At 38.0% G+C, this 13350-nt stretch overlaps 1 protein-coding gene across 5 annotated transcripts in view; it reads left to right on the plus strand.

Annotated features, from left to right (window-relative positions):
• The window catches only part of gpc5c (glypican 5c), a 123833-nt gene that overhangs the window by 57848 nt on the left and 52635 nt on the right, over window positions 1-13350 (plus strand). Inside the window, exon 7 of one of the 5 annotated variants that reach the window (XM_079875466.1) lies at window positions 3401-3569. The exons of the other annotated variants lie outside the window; for them this stretch is intronic. Coding sequence (XP_079731592.1) covers window positions 3401-3494 — 94 coding nt within the window. The 3' untranslated portion in view covers window positions 3495-3569. Of the gene's footprint in view, window positions 1-3400; window positions 3570-13350 lie in introns of those variants that run through there. 5 annotated transcript variants of the gene reach the window in all.

Here is a 13350-nt window from a genome sequence, read left to right on the forward strand (position 1 = left end):
CAAGAAAGATGTAAGGTAAGAAATTCTTAAATATTAGTTTGTTATTGTTGCATAAATTTCACATTGCAGTTGAACTGTTGCTAGATATATGGTGAATATTATAATATTTAGACCCGTGTTTACTGTTACTGTGTTTGTGGATATCTGCTCAAACGTAGATATGTATATGGTAACCATAATGTTTTATATTTGAGCGCGATAGCGTTTGAATGTATCATATTTGATACATTCGAAAAGCAAAACGCACCAAACGGCTTCATGTTTTTACTATTATCTCATCATAACGAATGGAAACATTTGAAGTAACATGATAATCAATATATTTTTCTCTAGCTTAGTTGTTACTGAAATATTTTGGAAGATTTATAGGCTGCTATGGTTATTGTTATTATTATTTTATGCAGCACTGTGCATAGCCTATGCCTACAAGGCACAACAAACCTGGTGTTCATTATTTTATATATTGTTGGAAACATTTGTGTGTGTGTGTGTGTGTGTGTGTGTGTGTGTGTATTCTGTGAATTTTAAAAAGCAATTTTAACCAGAAAAATCTAAACTGTATTCCCAAAATCGTGCAGGCCTTTCTCTTGATATCAGTATGTTCACTTTTTTTTTTTCAGGGCCCAGATGCCACTCCTGCTGACTTCAACATTCACATGAGTCTCTGTACATGAACATGGTAAAGTGAAAATCAAACACCTTGGAAATGAAAGGTATGTACAATGTTTTTAGGAATGGCACAAAGGTCTCTGTCTTTGGATCATTGGTTTCAATGAGTGCTTTTTTGTCATTTGTTGTGTATCTTTGGATTATGTTGTGTTGTAAATAAATCAAACAATCTAAAAGCCATTCTTTTTTAAATCTCCTCATTCTTTGTGCAAGGTTGCTCAGAATGATAGGGCCTGATAGCTCCTAATAGGGCCGTTAGGGGAGGGTCTTTGTCTTTCTCAGGTGTGAAAAGCAAATATTCTAGGCTACGTCATACAATTTTCAAAAGTCTTGTGAAGAAATAATCAGTATGGGTTTCATGACCTTATTTCAGTGAGAATTTTTTTTTTGTATTTTCACAAACCACGCATAAATGTCATTATCTCAAAACTACAAACTTTTACACACATGCTGCTGATATATTATTGTAGCAGAGTTTGTGCTGAATACAGTGTAATTAGACTTTAGCCATGAAAATGTCACAAGTAACAGAAATAAGCACAAATGTCAGAGCATGCCAGAACACCTCCAGGGCCCAGAAAACAGCTCAGACCCCAGAGGGTTAACCGAGACCTAAATAAGAGTAGTTGTATAATTGAAGCTGCCTTCTACGTATATTTCTGTCAGCTGTGCTTGCAAATCAACAGTCTGCATCAATTTGCTTGTGATCCGTTGTTTACCATTATTTTGAAACCAAGTAAATAAATTTATGGCCCAAGTATATTTGCAGCTTAGATGTGGCTTCTGTTCTGTGCAAAAACAGCTCTAAACAGGCTCACAATTTTGTGAGGGGTCCTCCACATAGTGTTGGCCTCCCATGGGTGTCCAGTGCACAGTGGTTATAATCCTGGGAAGGAAATTTTGAGGTCAGACCTCTTAGAAATTCAATTGAATACCCCTTTGACTTTTGTAATTGAAAGATAGGACTTAGTTTCCTTGGTCACTGTGTTGAGCGTTGCTATTTCCCCCATTCATTTTTCAAAATAATGGACCACTAAATTCAAATACATTACATAATCTAGTCCACTTTTCTAGCAAAGTCACATGGAACTCTCCCCTTTCGCACAGGACAGTGCAACTATGAATCAAAGGAGTGATGATGCAGTGAGAAAGAGAGATGAACAGCAAACAGTGAACTGGACGGCAGAGACTCTGAGTCATCAAACAGCGTCTTGGAAATCAAATAAATACGAGAGACAGGGATCAGAAGAGAGCCCTGGAGGAGATGAAAAGGATCAGTTTTCTGACACTCTTCCCGTGGGCAGATCAGAGAGCCAGAGGAGCAGGACCTGAGAGGAGAGGGGAGCGTCTCTCCTCTAGAGCACTGACCTTAAAGACGCTTCCTGTTCCTGCTTCTGCTCACTTCATTAGCTTTGAGAATACTGGAAACAAAGAATAAGGGTATGGTGGAGAAAAATAGCATAGCCATGCTGAAAAGACCAGCTTAGAGCAGTGTCCAGGGTGTTTTATTCTGGTTTGGTGCCAGTGAACTAGTAATAGCCCGTAGTCAAAACTTTCTGGTGGAGAAAAGCAGCATCCAAAACACAACAATTGCTGGTGACCAAAAAGGTACCTTCCTAGTTAGGGTGGTCAATAAGGCACACCAACTTCTTGTGTATTGCTGGTCTAAGTTGGTCATTTCACCAAGAAATTTCTGTTTTTTTTCCCTTTATCTCCTCTAGCCTTTTCTTTGTATATTCCACTTGTTAAGAAAGCCAATGATATTAATTTCAGCTGGTGAAAAAGGTTAACTAAGTAAGTCATGCTAGTTAAGGACCATAATCACATTTTGAAGTCAATAATCCAAAAATACCCAACATATGTTGATGACCAGCAAAGTACATTTCTGGTTAAGCTAAGAAACCTGGTGGGATACCAGCTTCTCGTGTAATTTTACTCTAGACTAAGTTCTTTCCCTTCCTTTCTCCCCAAAGCTAATGAAACAAAATTTAGATCTTGAAACAGGTTGACCATGGTAACATTGCTGGTTATTCTAGTTAAGAACACTAGCTTTACATTCAGTGGTAGTCCTAACTTTCTCTTTTCTTTCATCACATCCTTTTCTCTCCTTTTCATAACTAACTAAGCTGGTGAAGCATGTTGACTAAGATATTCATGCTTGTTAAGCTGGTAACAAGCCTGGTGAGGACATTGGCATCCAAAAAAGCATTTGTTGATGCCCAATAAAGTACCTTTGGTTAAGCTAGTTAAGAAGCCTGGTGGAATACCAGCTACTTGTGTAATACTGGTCTAGACAAAGTTGGTAATTACAACACAGCTATCTACTTTTTTCATCCATCTTTCTCTTCCCTTTCTTTCTCCTCACAGCGAATTAAGCAGAATTTGGATGGTGAAACAGGTTGACTAGCATTGCCTAGCTTGTTTTGCTAGTTAAATAGCCTGGTGGAGACACAAGCTTTCCATTCAGAGGTAGTCTAAACTGGTAATTTAAGCAAGACTATCCTATTTTATTTCTTTCTCTTTTATTTTTTCTGTCCTTCCTTCCAGCTAATTAAGTTAGTGAAGCACTTTGACCAAAGTAGCCATACTGGTTAAACAAGGAGCCTTGTGAGGGCACCAGCATCCCATGCGTCTTAAACACAGCAGGTCTTTTCAACTGGGAGGTGAGGGAAAGGAGGTAATTGTAGTAGAGGAGACGTTATGAAACAAAAGCTCATATTTGTTTTTGCAGGGTAAATGAAAGGCCCATCCCAGCGGTGTCCTTGACCCCCACCTCCGCCCTTCTTTGTATGACTCACGCTGGTGTCATCTCAACGTCTGTGTAAGCCTGAATCTTTCCCCAGACAGCTTTACCCCAACACACACACACCATCCACCAGATGGGCTCCAGAAACACCATCCTGCCGTCCCGTCTCACTGTCCGACGACACATTCTTTTATTTCACGAGAGTTACGACTCTCAGGATACTCTGCAGGTCTGTCCTCTTTCCTGCATGCCTCCGTTTATCCTGAGTAATTAAAGATGGCAGACCAAACGTGATTCTTTTCTCTCTCTGTGGATTTAGTGGAGCAGAGCAGATCTTTCCGCCACACACTTGCAGGGATTTGAGATTATCACACTCACAGTCTTCAGTTTTTCTTCCCATAGGAAATGCATTTATTGGCACTTGCTAAGGTCAGCATCACTATTTCATAGCTGGCAACCTCCCTCAACACCCTACATCATGGGGGTGACTTTTGAATGAGCAAACACTCACATTTTTATTTCAAATATAAATATGTTATGTTTTTAATGCTTTGATAACTCTTTAATTGTCTTTTTTTCCCCATTTTAAAGGGACACTTCACCCATTTGCATTAAGCTTTGCATTGTTAGAAACCCAGTCATACTATTGAATGGTCATGCAACATTTTTTCATTTTCCCCCGAGACGAGAGAAATCTGTATTTACCTCTTTACACTTCCTCCTACAATGACGCAAAAATCGTCATTTTGCGTCATTGTAGGAGGAAGTGTAAGAGGGGGGGATTTCTGTTAAGACTACAAGCACTAGATCCGCCCTTTCAAACCCGCCCATAGGGGGTTGGACCTAATGCGCTAACAGACCTATCACAGATCAGTGCGAGTGCGTTTGATTTCAACGGCAGAAACCTGCAGAAAACAGGGACGAAGAAAGCGGAGTAGTAGGGGTTACCATACTCTATTTCCCGGACATGTCCGGCCGTCGAGATCGACAAAAATGTCCGGGATTCAGCTTTTGCTTTCTGCGGTCGCCATCCATTGTTTACATGCTCACCTTTTGTTTCAATCTAACTGAATTCACCCCGATTGGTGAATCTGAATGTAATGTTTACATGAATGCTAAACAAGTGATCGGTTGATTTGCGTTTTAACATTGCTAAGAAAATACCCGCACCTCCGTGAGAGATAGCCCATGAGACCGGTGCATCTCACAGGCGCGCTCATCAGTAATCACAGTAATACAGGGAGCAGGACGAGGCTAGCGCCGCGGGAGAAAGACGCGAGGCCGGTGGCGTGATCGGTTGAAAGACGCGAGGCCGGTGGCGTGATCGGTTGATGTGTGTTTTACCATTGCTAAGAAAATACCTGCTCCTCCGTGCGAGATACGAGAACAGTGCCTCACAGGTGTCGGTCGTCAGTAATCACACCACCGGCCTCGCGCCGTTCTCCCGCGCCCCTCAGCCTCGTCCTGCTCGCCACAGTAAATATGATGAATGGCGACTGTAGAACGCAAAAGCCAAATCCCGGACATTTTGGGCAAACTCGTCACGGAGACTCACTCGTAGCCTAGCCTTGCCTTGTTGTTTTCAACTGCGCTCGCTGTCTTACCGGTAGGCGTGGCTTGGGAGTGGCCTTGTAGGGCAGCGAAGCAAGTGCATTCTGGGAGTTGTTGTCTTTCATCCACATAAGCCAAAAATACATTTTCTGGCTTTTCTCAGTCTAGAAAGCTCCAAATTCAAAAATAATTTCACATTTCTTCTACATAAATGACCCACTTTCAATACACATTCATGTCTCCACGGGTGAAATGACCCTTTAAGCCATTTAATTCTTATTTGTATTATACTTTTTATTTTATTATTTATTTATTGTATTGTATTTGATTTCAGTTCTAATTGAATTTAAATGTAAAAATTTTTTTTTTTTTAATTTTAAGGTATAATTGGAGGTGGAGAACTTTGGGTGTGCACCTGCCTGTAAGTGCAGCCAGCTGTCTGTGAGCTCTATATGGCATTCGTCATGCGTGTCCTGTTATTCTCAGAGTTTATGTTCAGTCGCTCACATGTACAGAAATAGCTGAATGGTGTGTGGCCTTGGAATCTTGGAACCACATTGGATCAAAGAGAAGGTTCTCATTGTTTGTATGTATGCATATGTGTGTACAGTATACACTGTACATTTGGATTGTAGGAAATGCCTATGGTAGATTTGTAGCTTCCCCATTTCTTTAAATATCTATTGGTACCTGCAGATTAAACAAATGGACAAAAAAAGAGTAGATTTTAACTTGAACGCACACAAATTGATGACTCCATAACCCACAGTACATGCAGTGAACCACATGTCTTGGAGGAATTTTCCAGACCTGAAAGCAATTAAACTAATTCTGCGAACTGCCTTTCCCACAATTACTGTTGCGCACCACACAAATCATTTCATCTTAATGAATTCAAGAATTATTCGATGATCTTCAGCAGACCAGATTCTTTTAAAAGTCATCTCACTGTTGATATTAATATCAATGAATGTTCCTAGCCTCTTTTTCCTGTAGAAACAACATTTTGATATAATTAAACACTTGATTGTTTATAAAATTTCATTATCATTTTCAATAATTTTGAAATTATAATTAAAATTGTATATACAGTCAAAACTTTATTCAGACACCTTCAACATTTATCACATTATCATATTTTATTTGCTATAGTTTAGAAAATGGTAATAAAATATGACAAGAACTCAGAGTTATCAAATCAGTTTATATTCCATTGGTTTTGGCCATCCTTCTGTTAGACTGTTTGATGTTTGATGACTCAGAGTCTCTGCCGTCCAGTTCACTGTTTGCTGTTCATCTCTCTTTCTCACTGCATCATCACTCCTTTGATTCATAGTTGCACTGTCCTGTGTGAAAGGGGAGAGTTCCATGTGACTTTGCTAGAAAAGTGGACTAGATGATGTAATGTATTTGAATTTAGTGGTCCATTATTTTGAAAAATTAATGGGGGAAATCGCAACGCTCAACACAGTGACCAAGGAAACAAAGTCCTGTCTTTCAAATACAAAAGTCAAAGGGGTATTCAATTGAAGTTCTAAGAGGTCTGACCTCAACATTTCCTTCCCAGGATTATAACCACTGTGCACTGGACACCCATGGGAGGCCAACACTATGTGGAGGACCCCTCACAAAATTGTGAGCCTGTTTAGAGCTGTTTTTGCACAGAACAGAAGCCACATCTAAGCTGCAAATAAACTGGCGCCATAAATGTATTTACTTGGTTTCAAAATAATGGTAAACAACGGATCACAAGCAAATTGATGCAGACTGTTGATTTGCAAGCACAGCTGACAGAAATATACATATTAGAAGGCAGCTTCAATTATACAACTACTCTTATTTAGGTCTCGGTTAAGAGTTGATCAGTTCATATATTGGGAACACTTTATAATAAGGTTAAATTCATTAACATTACTTAATGCATTAGGTATCATGAACATTTAACACATTTTGCACAAATTTGCAGCATTTATTAGGTTTATGTACAGTATATTGGTTAATATGACAAGAACTCAGAGTTGTCAAATCAGTTGATATTTCACTGGTTTTGGCCATCCTTCTGTTAGACTGTCTCACAAATGAATTATGTTGAATAGCTGTCAGCTGTTAAATTTAAGTTTACAATGAGATAATACCAATTTAGGTCAACCAATTACCAAGCAATGCTTAATTTTGTTCAGTCTGTGGTGTAAAAAGATCACATTAGAAATTAAAGTAAAACACTGAAGCAAAACATGGTCAGGTCAAAGTGTCTGAATAATTTTTGGTCCCAATTTTACTGCTAGTCCACTGTATGAAGAATTTTTGAGTATAATATATATATATATATACACATATATGCCTTGATGTATTCATAAATGTAAATATATGTTTAGTTCAAACCAGCTCATTATCATATCTAGTTCAGTTTAGTTCCTTTGCATTCCTATCAGTGTACTCAAGCTCATTTTGTTGCACTCTTTTCTGCCAGAGTGTGTGTCCTGTGTTCTGTATCTCTCGTTTTTTTTTTCACAGTTCTTAACACAACATCCATTACATACAGTTGCCTCCGTAATGGGGGTTGTGCCAGAATTGTCCCCCAGTCACTGTTTCAACAGTTTGAGAGTCGACCTACAACAGATCAGCTACCTTTTGTTATACAGATGGATGGTCTCAAAGCTAACACACATGGACTACAAGTCACAGAACTCTAGTTTGAATGGGCTTGAAATGACAGGGCCTTTAAATGCTTGAGATGTCTGTAGACTTGCCATCTGTTGGTGTGTTAAAGTTGAGAACGACAGGTGTGTCTGAGAGTGTGTTTTGTGCTGGTTTTACTGGTTTCAGAACTGAGATAACAGAGGCAAACTGGTCCAAACAAGAGCCTACGTTTATACAGAGGTACAACATTGTTGTCATTCCTGTCTTAGAGAGTGCTAACTACAGGTGTGTCACACTGTTTAGTTATAAATTGTGACAACCATATTTTACTAATAAACTGGCTCTATTTATTCTGAGGACTCACAACTGAATTTTAAGTGTGAGGTTTGTTAGCTTGTGCTGTATAAACAGGACGCTTATAGTTATATTGTTAATAGTCTCTGTAAACTGCACATCTTGGGTTTGTTTTCAAGTGATGTTTTGATGGAGATGGAGAAATGAGCTGTGTGTCATCTGAGTGTTTTAGGTCTTCCATTGGAACTGCTCCCATCCGTGGTTTTTGGCGTAATTTAAAATGTAAAAAAAACAAAATCATAGCTGTCAGTCAACAAAGATTTGCAGAATGAATCTGCCCCTTGATTGGAATCATTTATTGAATGACATAACGTCAGTTGTCATCAGATTTTCCAGCGTTATGGAAGTTGCAATCTTTATTCACTGTCTCTATGGTTACAGACGTTATCTCATGAATAGAAAGGGACATCAATTATTGGTTCACATGGATGGTAGTCAAGCTGCTGTTGTTTTGAATGGAGTTAGTTAGTAAATATGGCTCTCAATCCCTGACTCTGTGAACGTAGTCAGAGTTTGACTGCTGTCTGGAGTTTAAAACCTGTCACCTACTGTACCCCTTCATTCATGTTGTACTGTAACTCAGTACAAAATTAGACTTAAAGGTATAGTTCACCCAAAAATGAAAATTAGCCCATGATTTACTCACCCTGAAGCCATCCTGGGTGTACATGACATTCAGACAAATACAATCAAAATGTCCTGGCTCTCCCAAGCTTTATAATCCCTTAAAGGGATAGTTCACCCAAAAATGAAAATTCTGTTAGTAATTACTCACCCTCATGTTGTTCCAACCCCGGAAGACTTTCGTTCATCTTCGGAACACAAATTAAGATATTTTTGATGAAATCTGAGAGCTGGATCACTCCTCCATAGGCTTTTAAGGGATCAAATGTACAACCCAGACGCGCTGCGCTGTTACACTACGTGAATTCATTCAGGCCCACACAGACGAAAATGAATAGTTGAATAAAGTCGTTATTTTTGTTGTTTTTTGCACACAAAAAGTATTCTCGTCGCTTGATAATCTTAAGGTTGAGCCACTTTATCTTGGATTATTTTAACGATGTCTTTAATAACTTTTCTGGGCCGGCAAGTTTCGATCCCTTAGAAGCCTATGGAGGAGTGAGCCAACTCTCAGATTTCATCAAAAATATCTTAATTTGTGTTCCGAAGATGAATGAAAGCCTTGCGGGGTTGGAACAACATGAGGGTGAGTAATTACTGACAGAATTTTCATTTTTGGGTGAACTATCCCTTTAATGTCTGTGAACAGCTGCTTGCTTATACAGAACTAGTCTGCAGTCAGCCGCTGGGATTGAGTCTGAATAAAGCCTATACTGCCATCCACAGGCTAAATACACTGACCCCAAAAAGCCACAAATGCATTTGACTGCAATAGGCAAAATATATTCAAATACTTTGTATTGTATTATTTAACAGCATATTACAAGAAATCTCTTATGCTCACCAAGGCTGTGCTTATTTAATAAAAAAAACTCAGAAAAAAAATGTGAATATTGTGAAATATTATTACAATTTAAAATAACAATTTTCTATTTTAATATATTTTAAAATATAATGTATTCCGGTGATGGCAAAGCTGAATTTTCATTCATCATTACTCTAGTCTTCAGTGTCACACGATCCATCAGAAATGATTTGATGCTCAAGAAACATTTCTTATTATCATCAATGTTGACAACAGTTCTGCTTAATATTTTTTTTGGGAAATTGTGATAGTTTTCTAGGGAGTTCAAAAGAACAGCATTTATTTGAAATATTACATAACAACATGTCTTTTACTGTCACTTTTGATTAATTGAATGCATCCTTATACTGAATAAAAGTATTCATTTCTTTCTTTCATATAAAATCGTCTGCATGTTCTCTATCCTCTGCATCATCCCATATTGCTTACATTCAAAACACTATGATGATCTTGTCAGCTGTGATCAGACAAATCTCTGTTTTTGTTTGGGATTCTTTCTGTAAAACTTTGCAATAACCTTATCTACCACTAGATGGTAGGATAGCACTTTTACACTATTACAGAGTGCTTAGAATGGGTTTTGGGTACTTTTTGAGTGTGGATCTTGGTTATTTCTTGGAGTGGGAGTGCTTTAGATGTTAAGTCTTGGTGCTCATGCCAGTGACGCCAGGTTGTTTTATGACCTGTTTCCTTTCTCTATTCAATACAATACCGATGAATAATTTTGTTACCAGACAAAATGCGCCTGTGCTGTTCTAGCAGGTATTTAGCTAACAACTTTTGGCAGCTTATCTGCATTGATTGTATGTTTTTTACGTAATTGTTTTTGTATGGCATCCATGTCTGACCTGTTCGTTGTTGCCTCAGACAGTCATTTCTAAACTTGAGAGGTGATCGCAGGCATGCATATGTCCATGTGTTTAATTCAACGGCACACTGCCAAATTTGCCCTCAGTCATAACATTTTGGCCTCTCAGCGTCTGGCGTCGGCCAGTGCCAGCTTGAAGCCGCACTGGCATCACTTTGATGCTGGCACAAGCTGTGCACATCTGGCCTAATGTCATTGATATTCAGTGTGATTTTGTTAACATGGAGTTTAACACTCTAGTTTTCATTGTACAGATATATTTGCATTTAAATCCACCGCATGCATTGATAGCCTGTTATTGATCTGTGACGATGGTGGAAAGCCTGCTGGGGAAGGGATTGAACAACCTTAATAATGTATGAAAGCATTACAAAGCCTTGTATTGTTTTGTTTTTAGAGTGATTAATTTACTGACGTGCCAATATACCATCTGTACTTATAGACTGTATAGCTGGAGCACAGTGAGAATGATTACATATAGTATAGTGGACTGTTTCTGGTTTGTGTTTTCCAGTATTCTATTTAATTACATTGTAATCCAGATGTGCTCATGGAAACAGGCTCTTACATAAGTGTGTTGTTAACATTTTGTGTGTTTGTGTTTGTACTGAGACAAGAGAGAATAGTAAGAAGACACATTCCAAAGTTGTTAATTAAGATTATCCGAAGAAAAAACTAAAGGGGGCGATAAAGAGACTAGTTTTAGTTGCTGCTCAAGATAGTTTATCTCTAAAATAGCATATTATTACTATTACTACAATATTATTTCTGCAGTATATAGTATGTAAACTCAAAGTATTCACCAAAATGAGATGCTACATTTGGTCAAATAAATGATATACATTTTAACATCTGAGTTAATTGTACTGTTAAGTTAAGATGTCTTTATACAAAATATGACTGATTTTATGGAACAATTCAGCAAACTGAATTCAGCAATTTGCTGATTTTTTTTTTGTAGTTTGGAGACTGTAAGAATTTTATTTTTATTTTTTAAAGATATATGCTTCCCAAGGTTGCATTTATTGGATCAAAAATGAAGTAATGTTGTGAAATATTATTACTATTTACAATTGTAATTATATTTTAAAATGTAATATGCTTATCTATCTCTATCTCTATCTCTATCTCTATCTCTATCTCTATCTGTCTGTCTGTCTGTCTGTCCATCTATCTCTTATTCACATTTCTTTGTGTTTCTCTCTTTTCTCTCTGCCCATCTCTCGCTTTAGGGAGCGAGTTTAAAAGTTCTCTAGCTTTGCCCATGCATATCCAGGAATGTGTTTTATATCCAGTGCTGGAAATAGTGCTGCAGAACAACTATAGATAGAATGAGAGGGATGCAATCTCAGGCAGTGACATCATCCGCTGCATCTAAATGATTAGTGTGTGTGTGTGTGTGAGAGAGAGAGAGAGAGAGAGAGAGAGAGAGAGAGAGAGAGAGAGAGAGAGAGAGAGAGAGAGAGAGAGAGAGAGAGAGAGAGAGAGAGAGAGAGAGAGAGAGAGAGAGAGAGAGAGAGAGAGAGAGAGAGAGAGAGAGAGAGAGAGAGAGAGAGAGAGAGAGAGAGAGAGAGAGAGAGAGAGAGAGAGAGAGAGAGAGAGAGAGAGAGAGTGATGGTGTGTGTCAGTCCACAAATGGGAGGTCTGGGTTTCTCTTCCGAAATTCCAAAATAATTGAGAACACATCTCAGTGGATTTTCACCTCCACACACACCCTCATTACAGTGTTATCTGGAGCTCATTGACTGCTGTATGCCGCTGACCTGTGCAACATTATGAGGGGAACAGTGAAAGTGTAAGAGACCTTAAAAACACTGGGTTGAGTTCAAAGAACAGGAAGTTCTCTGCATGGGGCGTCACCGCTGACCAATTAATTCACAGGGTCACACACACAAGGATGGGCTTTAGCGTGTGTGTGTGTGTGTGTGAAATTGGTTTCTCAGCCAACCAGGGAGCCAGGCTTCAGGGAAGAGCCTTTAATAGTGGCCAGGCAGAACTAGTGACCATGTACCAGTAAATGTTCCCATAAACAGCCACTTCCTTCACTTAATTTAGAATAACAGGCTCATCTAGGAATCTCATGTGTTTTTTTACCCTCTTCCTGTACTCTCACTCGCTCGTTCACTTGTTTAACTGCTTTACTGTTTACAGAGGATTTCTTTTTATCTTGGCTGGATTCATGAAGAATACTGTTTGGAGTGGGTAAAATTTTTACGAAAAGTCTCACCAAGGCTGCATTTATTTGATCACAAATACAGTAAAAATAGAAATATTGCGAAATGATTATTATTTTTTAAATATTTTAATATATTTTAAAATGTCATTTATTCCTGTGATGGCAAAGCTGAATTTTTAGCAGCCAGTCTTCAGTGTCACATGATCCTTTTTAATATGAAAATATTCATATTAATTATTTAATATATTAAATCGTTTTAATATGCTGATTTGCTGCTCAAATCACATTTCGTATCAACGTTGAAAACAGTTGTGCTGCTTAATATTTTTGTGGAAACCTTGATTTTTATATATATATATACTGTATATATACTGTATATATATATATTTTTTTTTTTTTATAGGATTTTTTGGATCAATATAACAGTTAAAATAGGCAAGTTGGTGGGTTTCCTTAATGACCAGTTGAATAAATGACTAAATCAGTTACTCACCCTCATGTCATTCTCATCACTGTATGACTTACTTTTTTCTGCAGAGCACAATAGATGTTTTGAATATAATGTCTCAGTGTTTATTGTCCATGCAGTTAAAGTTAATGAACCTTACTGACTTTCATTATATGGACAAAATAACAGGCAAGACATTCTTCAAAATATCTTCTTTTGTGTCCCACAGGAGAACGAAAGTCTTACAGGTTTGGAACAACATTACTGTGTGTAATTTATGACAGAATTTTAGTTTCTGGTTGAATGTATTTTTAAAAAGTTGGACTATTTTTAACTTATCACAGCGACTTAATTCTCAATGTTTGTAGCTAGTTTTGTGCCTGATTACAGTGCCTTTCTTCATCATTTG

Source organism: Squalius cephalus (genome assembly GCF_949319135.1).
Source record: "Squalius cephalus genome assembly, chromosome: 7".
Classification (NCBI taxonomy): Eukaryota; Metazoa; Chordata; class Actinopteri; order Cypriniformes; family Leuciscidae; genus Squalius; species Squalius cephalus.